Below are 19,464 nucleotides of genomic sequence, written 5' to 3'. Positions count from 1 at the left end.
AGTCCGGCCGAGCGGAGCCGGCCTAGCTAGCACGTGAATTCGATGGATGGTTACATTTGCATTGCAACGTCGTCCTAGCTAAAGCTAAAGCCACCTAGCTGCTGTCTAATTGCATTGTAAAAGAGGTTCGGCCGACGGGCTTGATCGGATGGTAGCCGCCTGCCTACTTCATTTATGGGAAGATGCATGCATGTGGCCTCCCTCCCTCTACTTAAACCAAGTGGCACAAGACCTCACTGCACAAGACAGAGGCACATCCGATACCTCCATCCACACACTGCCTGCCCACTGCCACAACCACCAAGGGCGACAGAGCGGCCGCCAGCCATGTCGCCGCCTACCATGTTCACGTTGCAGCTGCTCCTTGTCCTGGTGGCCGCAACCACCACGGCCGCTCCTGCGGTCCTCGGCGGAGGAAAGCACCACCGCGGCGTCCTCAGCACCCCCGTCCGCCGGCTCAAGCCGGACGTGCGGGTGTCGAAGATCGGCGGCGGCGGCGCCGGCGGCGGCGCTGTCACCGTCACCTCCGTCGGCGAGGCGTTGCGTCTCTGGAATAATCTGACAGGAGGGCACTTCGTCATCTATGTGACCGCCGGCACCTACGAAGAGCAGATCATCGTACAACAAAGGCGCACCAACGTGGTGCTTATCGGCGACGGCGTCGGCCGCACAATCATCACGGGAGCCCTGTCCGATAGGACAGGGCACAACGTGATGCAATCGGCCACAATCAGTAAGTCCGCTTTGACCCATCGTTTTTCCTTTCCGGCCGTTAAGACCAATGCAAATACATGCATGCATAGCAGCATATACTTCCCTCCTTAATACCAGTAGACTAGCAACACTAGCTAGTATCCTCTTTCTTTGGTTAGTAGGCTAGGGCAGTAATATATCTCTACTGTACGTACATGCAATCATGCATGCATGAAGACACATGCATCATAGGGCCGTTTGGTCGGTCGTGTATTATCTCATCTCATCCGTATATATATAAGCTAAAAAACTAGTTGTTGTATTGTTACTACTAAATAGTACTGTTTGCCAAAACAAAAAAGATGAAGAAAAAAAAAGTAGTAGGATTAATTTGCTAAGGGAGCTAATCGGTCTCTTTTACTTTATTGTTCCATTAATTCCATGCAGGTGTGTTTGCTGATGGTTTCATGGCTCGGGACGTGACGATTCAAAACACGGCGGGCGGGCCAGGCATCAACCAGGCCGTGGCTCTCCGGGTCCAGGCTGACCGAGCCGTGTTCTACCGGTGCCAGATACACGGGTATCAGGACACCCTCATGGCCGAATTGCACCTGCAATTCTACCGTGAGTGTGAGATATCAGGCACCGTAGACTTTATTTTTGGGGATGCGACAGCCGTGTTTCAGGACTGCATCGTCTTGGCACGCCGGCCGGCCGACGGCAAACACGACGTCATCACCGCTCAAGGCCGCGGAGCACATCTCGGTGGTTCTGGGTTCGTGCTGCAGAACTGCAGCATCACCACGGCGCCAGGGGAGACCTACCTGGGCCGTCCTTGGAAGGACCACGCAACCGTGGTGTACATGTTATGCACCATCGACGACATCATCCACGCGGACGGATGGGTGGCTTGGAACAAGACCAACCCCAAGGAACGCGTCAAAGGTGGCGTCACTCCTGGCCACGAGGGCCACCTTTTCTTTGGTGAGTTCGCGAACCACGGCGCCGGCGCCAATGTCGACCACCGCGTCGACTGGCATGGGTTTCATCGCCTCAACGAGGCACAGGCTAGGCTGTATGCGCCGGGGAGGTTCATCCAGGGAGGCGCCTGGCTTCCCCAGACAGGGGTCCCACATTATCTGGGCCTCCGTGATGGTGAGTAGTGCATCCATCCATCATACCTGTCTGCCTGCTGCCGCCGTTTGAGAGCCATCCGTTTGTATCTCTAGTAGTAGTATTGTAGTAGTAGTAGCAGTAGTTCGTACAAGTACCGCGGGCATATTGTACGAGTGCGTAGAGGAGCTTGCAGCAGGATATGATGGATTCTTCAGCAGTCGGCCAATTAGCTAGCTATGTCCTAGCTAGCTTCTGAGCATCATTGGCCCAATAAAGTAAGCATGCATGCGACCCCCTAGCTAGCTAGAAGCTAGGCCAGCAGTCCGTAGTAGCTTGTGATCAGTGATGTGTATCAGTGTTGTTTGTGTGTGTGATCAGATCTGTCATGTATCCATTGTTGAGCTATTTGTCTTGGTGATGTTTGCAACAAAAAGTGTGGTTGTTTGTGATGGATTTGTTTGTACAGTAAATGCATGCTATTAATTTATTTACTCTAGAAAAACAAACCAACATCAAAGGAAGAAAATGAAACAAAATTCATCTCTGGACACCCAAACTTAATAATTTCCATGCGTACGTGCATTTTGTTTAAAAATACATAAGCTAGTCAAGTTCATGCATCTCCTCTCCTGTGCTAACCAACTATTAGATGCATTGGTTCTTAACACGTAAGTATGATCGACCTTGGTGCAAAGCAGAGACTCAAATGTATATTTGTGTACATATACGTGTGTGCACGTTAATTTGGAAAGATTGATCATTACGTGCTGATAATCGAGCACTGGACTACCTCAGTGCTTGGTTTCCAGCAATGACGTGTCAGTAATGTGTACTCACTTGACGCATGCATGGTGACCCAATTAAGGCAAGTGCAGAATGCTAACTAATTTTTTAAAATTATCTAAAGATCGATCGGGCATACTAACTAAGCTAAGCTAAGCTAGCTTGGGGACGCCCTCTGAAACGATTAATCAATCAAAATGCATTCATATTGAGAGAATAACTAGTTTTTTTGTTTTTGTTTTTTGGGCGAGAAAGGACAGAGCAAGTGGAGAGAAGGAAAACATAATTCCTCCTTAACTTAATATAAGACATTTTTTGATACTACCAGTAGCTAGCTACGTGTAGCTAGCAACCAATTAACCATGCCCCGCAAGCTTTTGTTTTAAGCCATCAGATGCACAAATCGCTTTCTTCAACCTCCAACCCAACCACCTGTTCATTTTCTTCTCTGAAACCGCCCCACATACCACCGGATGACGCCGCTGCCGGTCGGCAGCGGTCCCGCGCCAGCCTTGCCGCCCCGCCCTCCCCTCAACCGCTGCCCACCATCGAGTTGCTTCCGCCCCGTGCCATCCCTCTAACCATGACGATGAACTTTTTTTTCCGGCGAACCTGCACTCCCTAACACACCAAAGATAGATACCAAGGTTGCTTGCCATCCTAAGATAGACATCTGGTAGCCTGCCATCCTAAGATAGACCCAGAGGGCTTCTCCGGCGAGCCGGAGGCTGTTCCTTCGGGTGAAAATCGACTGGCCCAATATTAACTTCAGAGGACTTACAAGTGCTAGCCTGACACACTAGTGGAAATCGTGCTAGCCACAACTTACGTTGGTGGCGCGCCATTTACAACTAACGCCACCACTATTTTTTTCAAATAGTGTGGTGGCGTTGGCTTATTTGGTACGTGCGACGCCCGGATAATTAAGCTACAGTAATTCCCTCCTAATGATGCCACATCATCATGATTACTCTTGTTAAACTCACGTTGGTTCGAAACCGGTTCAAATTTCAAATTCAAATCAAAGTCCAAAATTCAAATTGCCAAACATGAAAACTAAAATGTTCAAAGTGTGGCAAATAATCCCTAGATATTTTTCATGTTGGAACCAACCTCATTTGAGTTACCAAAATGTCCCTAGGATTTTATCTTGTGGTCCAACAATAATTAAATTGGCCTTTCCAATTTCTAAAAATGGTTAGCCAACTCCTTCTGACCCCAAACTTTTTATGCAACTTCACTTTCTTCCTATCTATTTTCGTGCAAAGTGCCACATTTAACAAAAATAATTCAGTAGCTCTTTTAAATAGGAAACAAAGGCAAATCAAAAAAAAGAAAGAAAAGGCCACCCCCTAGTGGGCCTCGTGGCCCAGCTGGACATCCAGCTGGTCGGCCAGGCCGGCTCACTCGAACCACCCACGCCGCCGAGGGGATAAGTCTCCCCCTCGGCCTTGTCCTCGTCAGCCCCAGATATTTGCCCCCCTCGCTCGGCTCTCTCCCTCTCGGTTCTCTCTGTCGGAGCACCGTCGGCGCCGTTGCCGCGGCCTCGACCCCTCCCTCACCACGCCGACGCGTCCAACGGCTCCACCGGCCTCCTCCACGTCGGCTACAAGCCCCGGATGGAGCTCGGAGTCGGCGCATCAAGCGGATCGACGCCTCCCCACCTCGTCTCCCTTCTCGAACGCCGCTGCCCTCGTCGTTGTCTCCGGCCACCTCGACCCTCCCCGAGCCCGCTGCCGACCCCTACAACACCGATGTGAGGCCCCGCTCGTTTTCCCCATCCCCTCACCGCAGAATCCATCGTCGTAGATGCCGTAGCCGCTGCGGTCGACTTCGCGCTCGTCACCCACCGACCGCGCGCGAACCTCCGCCGCCAACAACCGCACGGTCCCGCCTCGCCTCGCCGTACGCCGCGCTGATGCGCCGGCCAATCCCCGCAACTGCCTTGCGTCGTCCTCTCGCACCCGTCGGAGACCGCCCGTGCCCACGCGCCTCCTTCCCCCGCGCTAACTCCCTGCGCCCATGGCCGCGCCCTCGGCCGCCTCCTGCTGCTTCGCTCTCGCCGCTCGCCTTGCTGCCCCACGCGCGCCCCTATCGCCCCACGCTCGCCTTTCATCCCGCAGCTCCCAACTCTGGCCGTTGCCGCCTCGGCCTGGCCACGCCCCGCCCCAGATGGTGCCGTGGCCTCGCCGGCGCCCCTGATGCCCCGTGCCCTCGCACTGGCGCTCGCCCGTTAACCCGCTTGCCCGTCGCCCGCTTAACCCCCCTGGGCCACTGACGTTGGGGCCCCATGCCCCTGTAAAAAAAGGTTTATAAATTTATTAGTAAAAATAATCAATTAATTAACTAATTAGTTAATATTTAATTAATTATTTAACTTAATTAACTCTTTTCAATTACCCTAATCACATGGTTAGTTATTTAAGGTCTGTTTAATAAAACTGTGTCTATGACAGTGGGTCCCCCATGTCAATTTTGACCAGTCAACATCCTGTTGACCGCTGACGTCATGCTGATGCAGTATTTTCTTTTTATTTAATAATATTTTTCAGAATATTGTTTAAACTTTGAAAAATAATAGTAAATAAACCGTAGCTCAGATGAAAAAGTTTTCTACATGAAAGTTGCTCAGAACGACGAGATGAATCTGAACACGCAGTCCGTTCGCCCGCCACACGTCACTAGCATAGCAAACGTTGAACTTTCCCCTCCGGTTCATCTGTCTAACAGACGTCCGGAGTCGGGAAAACTTTTCCGGATGTTTCCCCCTTCGCCAATACGCCTAGCACTGCGTTAGAACACTTCTAGCCCCACTTATTGTCTTGTTATGCATATGTTTGCGTGTATTTACTGTTTCTTCCTCCTCTTCTATCCGGTAGACCCCGAGACCGTTGTTGATGTCCCCGTGATCGACTACGTCACCGACGACCCCTAGTTCCCTTTCAGCGGAGCTTCCAGGCAAGCCCCCCCTTTGATCATCCCGATATCGCCCATTCCATTCTCTCATGCTTGCATTAGATTTTGCTACTGTTATTGTTTGCTCCTATTCTGATGCATACCTTGCTTGTGTAACCTGCTCTTTATACCTTACCTGCTTATCCTAAACTGCTTAGTATAGGTTGGTTAGTGATCCATCAGTGACCCCCACCTTGTCCTTGTTGCCCCAGCTTCATCTTCGATGACTCGATCAACATGATCGAGGACCAGAGCCTGACACCTCACATCACATCACGCCCTTTAGTTGCTCGACTCTACAGAGCTAATATCGAGTGCCGAGGGTGATCCCTCATAACGCACTCCTGATGATTATTTTGTAGTGTAGCTATTCGGTCGTGGTCATCGAGGGTGATTTCCTCTTTCACCATTCCCGATACGGCTCTGTCGTGCAACACCTCAAGTGTGAACCTCGAGGGTGGTCCCTCTTATGTTCACCTTGATGATTACATTGAGTGGAATCCACCGGGGGTGATTCCTCGGGTTTTCTTCCTTGATGTTTTGGACACACGATTACCTTGACTTTACTTGAGACCATTGTTGAAGTCGGGTCGGCCCTGAGGGGTACTCGCGAGTTGATGTGAAAGTCGGGCGGGCCCGTGGAGCACCTGCGAATTTTCTACATGGCACGGCCGGGCAGTCTGGGCCCTTGCCGTAAGTCCATGAGACGGGGCGACGGGGTCACATTATCGTGAGTTGCTGCTCGTCTCCGCGAGCCCCCAATGCACTAACATGTTTGGGTATTTGTTCTAAGTTGGCCTTTGGCCTTTACGCACTAACCACCATGCGAGAATAGTTATGGGCCTCGACGTCGTGGTATCAGCCGAAGCTTTGTCAGATGTCCAGTTTAGCATTGTGGCATGGTCGGATCGTGCCATCCACTACACGGGTGGTGCTGGTATCCACCCTGCACACAACGACCCGGAGTGCAACGGGTGATGGGCCCAGACCCCGGAGTGCTTAGGATGTAGACCGACGAGGACCTATCTTCTGAGCCTAGGTAGGGCTGCGACGTGTTGATCTTCCGAGGCCGGGCATTGACCCCAGAAAGGTGTGTCCGGCCGGAGTGATCGAGCGTGTTGGGTAACGTGGTGCACCCTTGCAGGGAAGATATATATTCGAATACCGTGTCCACGGTAATGGACATTCATACTTGTATCCTGATCTTATATAACTAGAAATGGATACTTGAGATATGTGATGGATATGTGGCTCCCGGATTGCTTTCTTGCAGGTAGTCGAGGAGGGATCTTTGGGCATTAATGTTACAACATGTTTGTTAATTATAAATTGCTATTCTTTACTCTTCTACATGCTGCAAGATGCTTAGAGCTGCTTGAAGATGCTAGTCTTCGATAGGTTAGGCCTTCCTCTCTATTCTGGCATTCTGCAGTTCAGTCCACAGATACAGCCCTTCCATTTGATACCAATGCACATTTAGTGTAGATCTGATGCTTGAGAGTACTTTGGATGAGTACTCACGGTTTCTTCGCTACCCCTTTTCCCCCTTACTTCTTCTTTCCGGTTGATGCAACCAGATGGTGGATCCCTGGAGCTAGATGCCACCGCTGACGGATGCTACTATGTGGAGACCGCCAACGACTAGGAGTAGTTAGGAGGTCCCAGGCAGGAGGCGTTGCCTCTTCGATCGTTGATGTTTGTGCTAGCCTTCTTAAGGCATCCTTGTTTAACTTATGTCTGTACTCAAATATTGTTGCTTCCGCTGACGCTTGTGTATCAAGCTTGTATTCGAGCCCTCGAGGCCCCTGGCTGGTAATATGAAGCTTGTATTATTTTTATTTGTGTCTAGAGTTCTGTTGTGATATCTTCCCGTGAGTTCCTGAATTTGATCGTACACATTTGTGTGTATGATTAGTGTATGGTCGAATCGGGGGCGTCACAAGTTGGTATCAGCGCCGACTGCCTGTAGGATCCCCCTTTCCAACTCCTTGGCCGAAGTTGAGTCTAGACTTTGAAAAAATGGTTTTACTAACATGGCTGTGTGGCTTACGGGCCCACGTCGCCATTGGGTGGTATTGGGATCTTTTATTCCTTGTCTATACTCTGGGACTCTTATCTCTCTTCTATTCGGGTAAATGATTTTGCTGACTCGAACTCTAGGTTCTCGTAAATACTTTCTCCCGGAGAACCCCTCACTCCAAATTATTACTTGGTGCATCAGAAGATTCTGAAGATACTCTCCGAAGTTTTCTCGAGACCCTTGTGCCCTTCGCCTTTGCGATCCCTACCATCGATAAGTCCTTATGAGTAGCTACCTAATGTTCCGAGGATCCTTTATACTTACTACCTTATAGTCCTTTGCCACATGAATACCCCTACGGTAATTACTCGCACTTGCCGAGTATCCGTTCATCCACAGTTGTTCATGTGTTTCACAAATTCTTTGGATTACTATTCGATCTTTCAAAAAACCTCAGTAGCCTATTGCTCTTGTTCCTCCTTATCTGCTTGCATTATGGTTACTTCCATATGGCTAGCAATACTCATTAACATCCTTTGTCATCGTGAATTCGGGCATTTGATTCGATTTGTTTGTGAATGCTCGCGATCACCAGTCCTATTTAAAATACTTCCCTTGGTTGAGACGTCACTCCGGACATGAGCTGGTGTTCGGTGAAACAAGCCTTGCTTGATTGTCGATCTATGTCTATTCAACTTACTTGTCTTTGATCAGAGCCTCTACTTCTGATCCCCCGATTTGGAAACCATAATTCCTTTGCATTTGAGTTTTGAATTAGTCAGTTGTTTCTATAACCTGACCTCCTTGAATTCTTTCTTCTTCTGGTTGAGTACCAATACTCACATCAGATCCATTGTGGACCTCCAGGTCCGTTGTTGGGTTTTATTCGACAACATCCTTCATATTCAGTAACCTTGTGAGCCTTTCCTCGGATACACAATGCCTTTGGTAAATTGTATCCCCCGCTCTTGTCAACCAGACTCTGCTTCTGGGCTTGAGTTATTTACTCGTGAAGTTTGTGGTATAGGTTCCTAAGATGCCCCTATGGGTTGAACCTACGCCTTCCCTAATCCGTTTGAACCCGAGAGTCTTCGTGAGTCCTACTCTTCTGGTGTTTTGCCAGATAAAATATCAACACTACAACTTCATCGAAAGCGAGAAGTGAATGAAAGGTTATGTATTGGAGAAGTGGGAGTCGACCTTGAACTTTGTGTTCATGCCCATGGACACGATGTGGAACTTATCATGGAAGCTTCTTGGAATAATAATAATTCCCTTGTGATAAGTTCATCTTGTATCTATGTTTGGTCCTTTGCAACCATGGTTCCGACCATGACTGTTATCCTTCGATTGCTTTTCTCGGACGAGTTAAAGTACTTGTCTTCTGCAGATCATTTCACCAGTCCAACCTCTACTTTGATCTACCTTCGAGTATTACCCACTGGTATCTCGAGAATATCACGGAACTACGTAACTTCTGATGAGTTCTTCCACAACTATTATTTCTCGCCGATTCAGATTTTCCACGGGTTCTGAGTTGTTAGACACTCGAGGACACCGTTAACTGATTCGAGTCTACACTTCCCTTTTCCTTGTTTTGTTTAACCTTTCTTGGAACCTAACAGACCTGAGCAGTGATAATTCCCTGCTTATGTAACACCTCGGTGTACAAGCTCTGTCTGTAAGACCTTGTTACTATTTTTTATGACATTTCGGTAGCCACCGATGGATGAGAACTTTGCCTATTGGTCCGCCTCGTCTTAATGAGCAGGAAAATGGTTCTCTTCGTCCCTCGCCCTTGGTACCAATGTTGTTGCGAACATAACTGATAGGTTGTCCTCTGACATGCCTTGCTACCTTAACCGTACAAAATGTTAACACCCTTCCTGCTTTTAACCCACATGGTGGGCCCATAACCCACAGTTCCACAGGATCGAAACCTGACTCTCCTATACATCCTTGTTTTCTAAGTTATCCCTCGGGCTTGGCTTCGTATGTAATTTGCGAGCCATCTTCCTTGTGATCTGTTCTGGTATCAAATGCAATACTTATACTCGATGCTCTGAGCCTCTTTCACACTCTGTTGCAGACATCAAACAATTGCCTACCCGGTTGAAACTTCTTATTGCACCTCCTTACCTTGCTCTCGATGACTTTCTTAAATTTCAAACTCGAGAGATGCCTCTATGCCACGTTCACTAAGATAGCCCCCTGGTACCTACCTTGTGTTGAGCTCCGTCCTTCCCGAGTCTTTCCCTCCTTACTGCCCCTTAAATCTCGGGACGAGATTTTTGTAGTGGAGGAGAATTGTGACGCCTGGATAATTAAGCTACAGTAATTCCCTCCTAATGATGGCACATCATCATGATTACTATTGTTAAACTCACGTTGGTTCGAAACCGGTTCAAATTTCAAATTCAAATCAAAGTCGAAAATTCAAATTGCCAAACATGAAAACTAAAATGTTCAATGTGTGGCAAATAATCCCTGGATATTTGTCATGTTGGAACCAACCTCATTTGAGTTCCCAAAATGCCCCTAGGATTTTATCTTCTGGTCCAACAATAATTAAATTGGTCTTTCCAATTTCTAAAAATGGTTAGCCAACTCCTTCTGACCCCAAACTTTTTATCCAACTTCACTTTGTTCCTATCTATTTCTGTGCAAAGTGCCACATTTAACAAAAATAATTCAGTAGCTCTTTTAAATAGGAAACAGAGGCAAATCAAAAAAATAAAAAATAAAATAAAAGAAAAGGCCACCCCCTAGTGGGCCTCGTGGCCCAGCTGGCCATCCAGCTAGTAGGCCAGGCCGGCCCACTCGAACCACCCACACTGCCGAGGGGATAAGTCTCCCCCTCGGCCTCGTCCTCGTCAACCTCAGATATTCCCCTCCCCCCTCGCTCGGCTCCCTCCCTCTCGGTTCTCTCTTCCGGAGCGCCGTCGGCGCCGTTGCCGTGGCCTCGACCCCTCCCTCACCACGCCGACGCGTCCAACGGCTCCACCGGCCTCCTCCATGTTGGCTACAAGCCCCGAATGGAGCTCGGAGTCGGCGCATCAAGCTGATCGAAGCCTCCCCGACTCGTCTCCCTTCTTGAACACCGCTGCCCTCGTCGTCGTCTCCGGCCACCTCGACCCTCCTCGAGCCCACTACCGACCCCTACAACACCGATGTGAGGCCCCGCTCGTTTTCCCCATCCCCTCACCACCGAATCCATCGCTGTAGATGCCGTAGCCGCCGCGGCCGACTTCGCGCTCGTCACCCACCGGCCGCGCGCGAACCTTCGCCGCCAACGACCGCACGGTCCCGCCTCGCCTCACTGTACGCCGCGCTGATGCGCCGGCCAATCCCCGCAACTGCCTTGCATCGTCCTCCCGCACCCATCGGAGACCGCCCGTGCTAACGCGCCTCCTTCCCCCGCGCTAACTCCCTGCGCCCGTGGCCGCGCTCTCGGCCGCCTCATGCTGCTTCGCTCCTGCCGATCGCCTTGCTGCCCCACGCGCGCCCCTATCGCCCTACCCATGCCGCGGCCTCATCCCGTAGCTCCCCACTTCGGCCGTCGCTGCCTCGGCCTGGGCACGCCCCTCCCCGGACGGCGCCGTGGCCTTGCTGGCGCCCCTGATGCCCCGTGCCCTCGCACGGGCGCTCGCCCGTCGCCCGCTTAACCCCCCTGGGCCACTGACGTTGGGGCCCCATGCCCCTGTAAAAAAAGGTTTATAAATTTATTAGTAAAAATAATCAATTAATTAACTAATTAGTTAATATTTAATTAATTATTTAACTTAATTAACTCTTTTCAATTACCCTAATCACATGGTTAGTTATTTAAGGTCTGTTTAATAAAACTGTGTCTATGACAGTGGGTCCCCCATGTCAATTTTGACCAGTCAACATCCTGTTGACCGCTGACGTCATGCTGATGCAGTATTTTCTTTTTATTTAATAATATTTTTTAGAATATTGTTTAAACTTTGAAAATAATAGTAAATAAACCGTAGCTCAGATGAAAAAGTTTTCTACATGAAAGTTGCTCAGAACGACGAGATGAATCTGAACACGCAGTCCGTTCGCCCGCCACACGTCACTAGCATAGCAAACGTTGAACTTTCCCCTCCAGTTCATCTGTCTAACAGACGTCCGGAGTCGGGAAAACTTTTCCGGATGTTTCCCCCTTCGCCAATACGCCTAGCACTGCGTTAGAACACTTCTAGCCCCACTTATTGTCTTGTTATGCATATGTTTGCGTGTATTTACTGTTTCTTCCTCCTCTTCTATCCGGTAGACCCCGAGACCGTTGTTGATGTCCCCGTGATCGACTACGTCACCGACGACCCCTAGTTCCCTTTCAGCGGAGCTTCCAGGCAAGCCCCCCCTTTGATCATCCCGATATCGCCCATTCCATTCTCTCATGCTTGCATTAGATTTTGCTACTGTTATTGTTTGCTCCTATTCTGATGCATACCTTGCTTGTGTAACCTGCTCTTTATACCTTACCTGCTTATCCTAAACTGCTTAGTATAGGTTGGTTAGTGATCCATCAGTGACCCCCACCTTGTCCTTGTTGCCCCAGCTTCATCTTCGATGACTCGATCAACATGATCGAGGACCAGAGCCTGACACCTCACATCACATCACGCCCTTTAGTTGCTCGACTCTACAGAGCTACTATCGAGTGCCGAGGGTGATCCCTCATAACGCACCCTGATGATTATTTTGTAGTGTAGCTATTTGGTCGTGGTCATCGAGGGTGATTTCCTCTTTCACCATTCCCGATACGGCTCTGTCGTGCAACACCTCAAGTGTGAACCTCGAGGGTGGTCCCTCTTATGTTCACCTTGATGATTACATTGAGTGGAATCCACCGGGGGTGATTCCTCGGGTTTTCTTCCTTGATGTTTTGGACACACGATTACCTTGACTTTACTTGAGACCATTGTTGAAGTCGGGTCGGCCCTTTGGGGTACCCGCGAGTTGATGTGAAAGTCGGGCGGGCCCGTGGAGCACCTGCGAGTTTTCTACGTGGCACGGCCGGGCAGTCTGGGCCCTTGCCGTAAGTCCATGAGACGGGGTGACGGGGTCACATTATCGTGAGTTGCTGCTCGTCTCCGCGAGCCCCCAATGCACTAACAGGTTTGGGTATTTGTTCTGAGTTGGTCTTTGGCCTTTACGCAGTAACCACCACGCGAGAATAGTTATGGGCCTCGACGTCGTGGTATCAGCCGAAGCTTTGTCAGATGTCCAGTTTAGCATTGTGGGACGGTCGGATCGTGCCATCCACTACACGGGTGGTGCTGGTATCCACCCTGCACACAACGACCCGGAGTGCAACGGGCGATGGGCCCAGACCCCGGAGTGCTTAGGATGTAGACCGACGGGGAACTCTCTGCTGAGCCTAGGTAGGGCTGCGACATGTTGATGTTCTGAGGCCGGGCATTGACCCCAGAAAGGTGTGTCCGGCCAGAGTGATTGAGCGTGTTGGGTAACGTGGTGCACCCTTGCAGGGAAGATATATATTCGAATACGGTGTCCACGGTAATGGACATTCAGACTTGTATCCCGATCTTATATAACTAGAAATGGATACTTGAGATATGTGATGGATATGTGGCTCCGGGATTGCTTTCTCGCAGGTAGTCGAGGAGGGATCTTTGGGCATTAATGTTACAAGATGTTTGTTAATTATCAAATGCTATTCTTTACTCTTCTACATGCTGCAAGATGCTTGGAGCTGCTTGAAGATGCTAGTCTTCGATAGGTTAGGCCTTCCTCTCTATTCTGGCATTCTGCAGTTCAGTCGACAAATACAACCATTCCATTTGATACCAATGCATACTTAGTGTAGACCTGATGCTTGCGAGTATTTTGGATGAGTACTCACGGTTGCTTTGCTACCCCTTTCCCCCCTTCCTTCTTCTTTCCGGTCGATGCAACCAGACGGTGGATCCCTGGAGCTAGATGCCACCGCTGACGGATGCTACTATGTGGAGACCGCCGATGACCAGGTAGAAGGCCTTGCCTCTTCGGTCGTTGATGTTTGTGCTAGCGTTCTTAAGGCATCCTTGTTTAACTTATGTCTGTACTTAGATATTGTTGCTTCCGCAGACGCTTGTGTATCAAGCTTGTATTCGAGCCCTCGAGGCCCCTGGCTTGTAATATGAAGCTTGTATTATTTTTATTTGTGTCTAGAGTTGTGTTGTTATATCTTCCCGTGAGTCCCTGAATTTGATCGTACACATTTGCGTGTATGATTAGTGTACGGTCGAATCGGGGGCGTCATAGTACGACATTAGTAGGGGCATAATGGTGGCGTTGGAAAACAGGGTAGCGTCAGAAGTATATGGGATCAACAATTTGTACGAGACGTAATATAGTGCTATCATGGAATACCAAGGAACGCCAGCACTATTATATTTAGTTGTGGCGTGTTATTGGTTCCGACGTGAGTATTGCTATTTTGTCAATACCACCATTCTTATATTTTTTATAGTATATTATAGTGTACTTTTATTAAATTACTTTTTAGTTTAAGACTTGAAATATATAGTTTTAAGTTTTCAAATATGTGGTTTGACACTTCCAATTTCTTTAAAGTTTTTTATGTGGTGTATTTTTTGTAGTATATTATAGTTTAATTTTATTAAATTTCTATTATTTTTAAATAGAAATAATGTCATTTTTTAAAATATGTACTTTGAGACTTTAATTTTTTTCTTTTTAGTTAAAGACTTGAAATATATAGTTTTGAGCATTCAAATATGTGGTTTGACACTTCCAGTTTTTTTCTTTTTAGTTTTTTTATATGGTGATCTTTTTTATAGTATATTATAGTTTACTTTTATTAAATTTCTTTTATTTTTAAATGGAAATAATAACATTTTTTAAAATATGTACTTTGAGACTTTAATTTTTTTTAATTTAAGACTTGAAATACTCCCTACATTTATTTATACAAGGCCAGTATGGAGTATATGTTTTGCATCTATACAAGGCCACAAACAGTAATCGAGGAAAGAATTAATGATATCTCCTCGTACTAGCAACTTGTTTACTATTTGCATGCTTGCAGTCATAATGACACTAGCTATTTCTTCCACTGAGTTTCCTTACATGCATGGTGTGTATTAATGATCTCATTAAATGAAAAGAAAAGCAAGCTTGCATTAAATTCTACCTTGGTACCTGTAATCTGAGTTTATGGCCTTGTATATAAAAATGGAGAGAGTATATAGTTTTGAGCCTTCAAATATGTGGTTTGACACTTCCATTTTTTTTAGTTTTTTATGTGGTGATCTTTTTTATAGCATTGGGCCAAGCCCAAGTATTAGGAGGCAGTGCGAGTCAAAACAAGGGCAACGACACCCTCACCCCACTCCATCTCCCTCGTTCCCCTTCCTCTCCATCTCTCTCCGCTCGTCGTCGCTGGCCGCTTCTCCCTCTCTTGCCGTTCTCTTCCTGTCTCGCCAGTGGTTAGGTAATCTTCCGCTCTCTCCCCCTCTCTCCCTCTCTCGCCGCCCGTTGCCCTCCAATTTGATTGGAGTTCATTTCGTTTTGAGCTAGGGTTTCTTTGACGGCGGCAGCAGAAGCGACGGCGGTGGTGGAAGCGATGGACTGCTAGGGTTTATCGCCTCCATCTTCGTCCCTCGATGAGTTCATCGCCTCCATCTTCGTAGTGGCAATGGCATTTTGTAGTGGCATTTTGCATCAATGATAGTGGCAGTGGCATTTTGTATCTGCACTTTGCATCAATGACAGTGGCCTAATGCTAACACTGCAAAAAAAGACACATCCGTGACATTTTGGGCCGAACGAATTTTTTTTCTGTCATGCTTATGACACTTCTATGACCATAATTGTGACAAAAACTGGTATCATCATGGATGTGGTGGGCTCCTACTTCTATGACAAAAAATCATGACAGAAAATGGGCTTTTCATCCTGGGAGGGCTAGAGACACAAGCACATGACATTATTTGGGCCATCCATGATGGAAAACACCCTGGTAGAAGCGAGGGCAAGGAAAATATCGGGGAGTTCCTGGTTACGGTGGGTGGTCGGGGCCGACCGATGCGCGTTTCTCTCGTACACGGTTTTGGTGTCAAAACCGGCGGATCTCGGGTAGGGGGTCCTGAACTGTGCGTCCAAGGTGGATGGTAATAGGAGGTGGGGGACACGATGTTTACCCAGGTTCGGGCCCTCTCGATGGAGGTAATACCCTACTTCCTGCTTGATTGATCTTGATGATATGAGTAGTACAAGAGTTGATCTACCACGAGATCATAGAGGCTAAACCCTAGAAGCTAGCCTATGCTATGATTGTTGTTGTCCTATGGACTAAAACCCTCCGGTTTATATAGACAACGGAGGGGGCTAGGGTTACACAGAGTCGGTTACAAGGGAGGAGATCTACATATTCGTATTGCCGAGCTTGCCTTCCACGCCAAGGAGAGTCCCATCCGGACACGGGATGAAGTCTTCAATCTTGTATCTTCATAGTCCAACAGTCCGGCTAAAGTATATAGTCCGGTTGTCTGAGGACCCCCTAATCCAGGACTCCCTTAGTAGCCTCTGAACCAGGCTTCAATGACGATGAGTCCGACGCACAGATTGTCTTCGGCATTGCAAGGCGGGTTCTTCTCCAAATTCTGAGTACCTATTGAGTAGTGTCCGGCTTCCCATAAATATTGCACTCCTTGGCTTCCGCACCTAATAATGGCTATCTTCCATGTGTCGAGCGAATGCGAGAAGTCAGGGCATTTTTACATTTGCCACCCTAGCCATGTGAGTAAATCGTCTATTAAAGAAACGGGGATTCTCATATCCAGATCACACCATTCCACCATAGCGAGTATCCATCGGAGCGCACCCGGAAAAGTCCATTCCAACATGGCCGGCCATCGCAGCTCCTCCTCTCGCTCCCGTTGCCCTAAGCCAGGCGATTGGAAGAAGTGTTCCGTCCCTCACAGCCAATTAGTAGAGTTAGAGACCCAGGGATTTCTCCTTCCAGCGTATATGGTCCCCGTTCGAGCCGGGCTCGCCACCTACAATGGTGGGGAGCAAGCGGAGAGCTTTCCCAACCCATCCATGGGGGAGCGGGTATGCCTTGTCCCTTGCTTATTAAGGGGCTTGGATTTCCAATTCATCCGTTCCTCCGTGGGCTCCTGGAGCTCACTACAAGAAATATGTCAAGCAGTGACCTTCTGTCAGTGACCCTAGAAGAATTGGTCATAGATCTATTACCATTTTAGACTAATTAGTCAAAAGCTGTTTGGGGGGCTCCAAACCCTAAACTATAACGACCATTTTGGTTAGAAAGGTCGTAATTTCCTTACATGAAATGGTCATAAAGCAGATAGCACTGGTCCGCTGCCTTATTTCTAGCTGATCACGACCAATATAGATGGTCATAACCTTGTAAATTGTGGTGGGTTGCTATGACTAGGCACCACCTCATCAGTTTTGCATATGTGTCATGTCCATGTGGCAAGTTTTGCCCCAGGTTGTGAAGCAACCTATATTTCTGTCATTCCCAAAATTCCCAAAAAAATCTCATAAATTCTTTGGGTCATATCTTTGTCAAATATGTAAAAAACCTTCCTTGCCTAGTTCAAAAATAATTCAACAATATTCATTTTCCTATTTTGTTCAAAACAACACTTTGTGAAGGAAGTACCACTTTGGCATGTCCAAATAGTATCCATTTTCTACGGTGCTTTCCTATGACCAAATAACCATCCTCTACCAAATGCCAGCTCAATCCATTCATTATTTTGAGCCCAGCTTCAACATTCGTATTTATGTCTAGTGTGGTAGTTTGCAAAGCAAGTATCACCTAGGCTCGTCCCTTTGAGCTAAAAATTTGTGAAGACGGTCTTCTTAGTAACTGATCATCCTCATCCAAAACTTACGCCCATTAGCCATGTACATTTCCCGTACCGCTAATCAAACACTTGGCTGCTAATTCATGTTTGAGCATCGATCGGTCTCCTCGTGAGAATCTTATGTTGTAATTTTCTTCCTAGAACTTACCTCGGGAGTGCCGAACCCACTAGACATGCCTAGGCCGCCCAAAACACATGGCAACTCCACGGTCATGCGGTGACCATGCGGCGGACATGCGAGTTTACGCGCTCAAGAGTTGGGGCCCTCGGCCACCGCCCAAACCTCTACGTATCACCACCAAACCGTGTATTTATGATTAAATAGGTACTTATGTAACTAGAAATGATTTTTGGAAAAAATAAATAGCAAACTATGAGGCAGCTGCAGTTCAAATTTGACCCGCTTCTAGCTGAATCGGCGGAAATTTGTCTTTTTCACGAGAGGTGGATCAAAACCTTTTACACCCAACCATTTTGTCAATTGTGAATTAAATATGTCCTAGTATTTTAGAAAGTTGATTTGGTCCAATCTTGCAACAACTATTTGGGAGGTCCTTCACAAAAAACCTCCTTTTGGGCACTCGACAAATGGAATATGGTTTTTTCATCCAAAGAAAATGAAAACTTCCTTAGGCAACATTGTTTGCCATTCCAATATGCAGCCTTGTGCACAATATGAGATCATTTGAACAAACTATGGCAAGAATGTTGCCATTAGATTGATCATTTGGCTTGAAAGCCATTAATCTCCACACGCGATAGCTCATTTCTGAGAACACTTTTTTAAAATAATTGTCGTATTGCAAGTTTGTTATTTTTCCTGGGAACATGGCCACATATAATGACACAATGCGAAGGTTTCCCAATTATTTGTTTTTTTGAATTTTTTATGCCCGTTTCAAAATGCGGTCAAAACGGCGGGAATGACCGTTCATAGCTAGTGGTTGAATCTTGGAATTTTTTTGGTGTTTCTCTCATTAAATAGATACTTATGTACCTAGAAATGATTTTTGGAAAAAATAAATAGAAAACTACAAGGCAACTACAGTTCAAATTTGACCTGTGTCCAACTGAATCGGCGGAAATTTGTCTTTTTCACGAGAGGTGGATCAAAACTTTTTACACCCAACCATTTTGTAAATTGTGAATTTAATATGTCCAAGTATTTTAGAAAATTGATTTGGTCCAATTTTGCAACAATTATTTGGGAGGTCCTTCACAAAAAAACCTCCTTTTGGGCACTCGAAAAATGGAAAATAGTTTTTTCATCCAAAGGAAATGAAAACTTCCTTAGGCAACATTGTTTTCCATTCCAATATGCACCCTTGTGCACAATATGAGATCATTTGAACAAACTATGGCAAGAATGTGGCCATAAGGTTGATCATTTGGCTTGAAAGCCATTGATCTCCACACGCGATAGCTCATTTCTGAGAACACTTTTTTAAAATAATTGATGTATTACAAGTTTGTTATTTTTCCTGGGAACTTGGCCACATACAATGACACAATGCGAAGGTTTCCCAATTATTTGATTTTTCTGAATTTTTTATTCCAGTTTCAAAATGGCGTCAAAACGGCGGGAATGATCATTCCTAGCTAGTGGTTGAATCTTGGAATTTTTTTGGTGTTTCTCTGATTAAATAGATACTTATGTACCTATAAATGTTTTTTGGAAAAAATAAAGAGCAAACTACAAGGCAGCTAAAGTTCAAATTTGACCCGCTTCCAACTGAATCAGCGGAAATTTATCTTTTTCACGAGAGGTGGATCAAAACTTTTTACACACAACCATTTAGTCAATTGTGCATTAAATATGGCCTAGTATTTTAGAAAAATGATTTGGTCCAATTTTGCAACAATTATTTGGGAGGTCCTTCACAAAAAAACCTCCTTTTGGGCACTCGAAAAATGGAAAATGGATTTTTCGTCCAAAGAAAATGAAAACTTTCTTAGGCAATATTATTTGCCATTCCAATATGCACCCTTCTACACAATATGAGATCATTTGAACAAACT

General features: G+C 46.9%; 1 protein-coding gene across 1 annotated transcript; it reads left to right on the top strand.

Moving 5' to 3' along the window:
- Window positions 1–232: 232 nt before the first annotated feature.
- On the top strand, window positions 233–2,258 carry LOC123149993 (probable pectinesterase 56). The gene is made up of 2 exons (XM_044569791.1): window positions 233–733; window positions 1,141–2,258. Exons 1-2 carry the CDS (start codon window positions 328–330, stop codon window positions 1,854–1,856), a joined length of 1,122 nt encoding a protein of 373 aa, XP_044425726.1. The 5' UTR covers window positions 233–327; the 3' UTR covers window positions 1,857–2,258.
- The last annotated feature ends 17,206 nt before the right edge of the window (window positions 2,259–19,464 follow it).

This window comes from Triticum aestivum, chromosome 1B (assembly GCF_018294505.1).
Source record: "Triticum aestivum cultivar Chinese Spring chromosome 1B, IWGSC CS RefSeq v2.1, whole genome shotgun sequence".
Classification (NCBI taxonomy): domain Eukaryota; kingdom Viridiplantae; phylum Streptophyta; class Magnoliopsida; order Poales; family Poaceae; genus Triticum; species Triticum aestivum.
The sequence above is the reverse complement of the archived record's forward strand: the minus strand, read 5'-3'. Positions and strand labels throughout refer to the sequence as shown.

Coding starts and splice junctions, on each gene's coding strand:
- LOC123149993 (XM_044569791.1), top strand. CDS start 328: ATGTCGCCGCCTACCATGTTCACGTTGCAGCTGCTCCTTGTCCTGGTG. Junction 734..1,140: donor GATGCAATCGGCCACAATCA/GTAAGTCCGCTT, acceptor AATTCCATGCAG/GTGTGTTTGCTGATGGTTTC.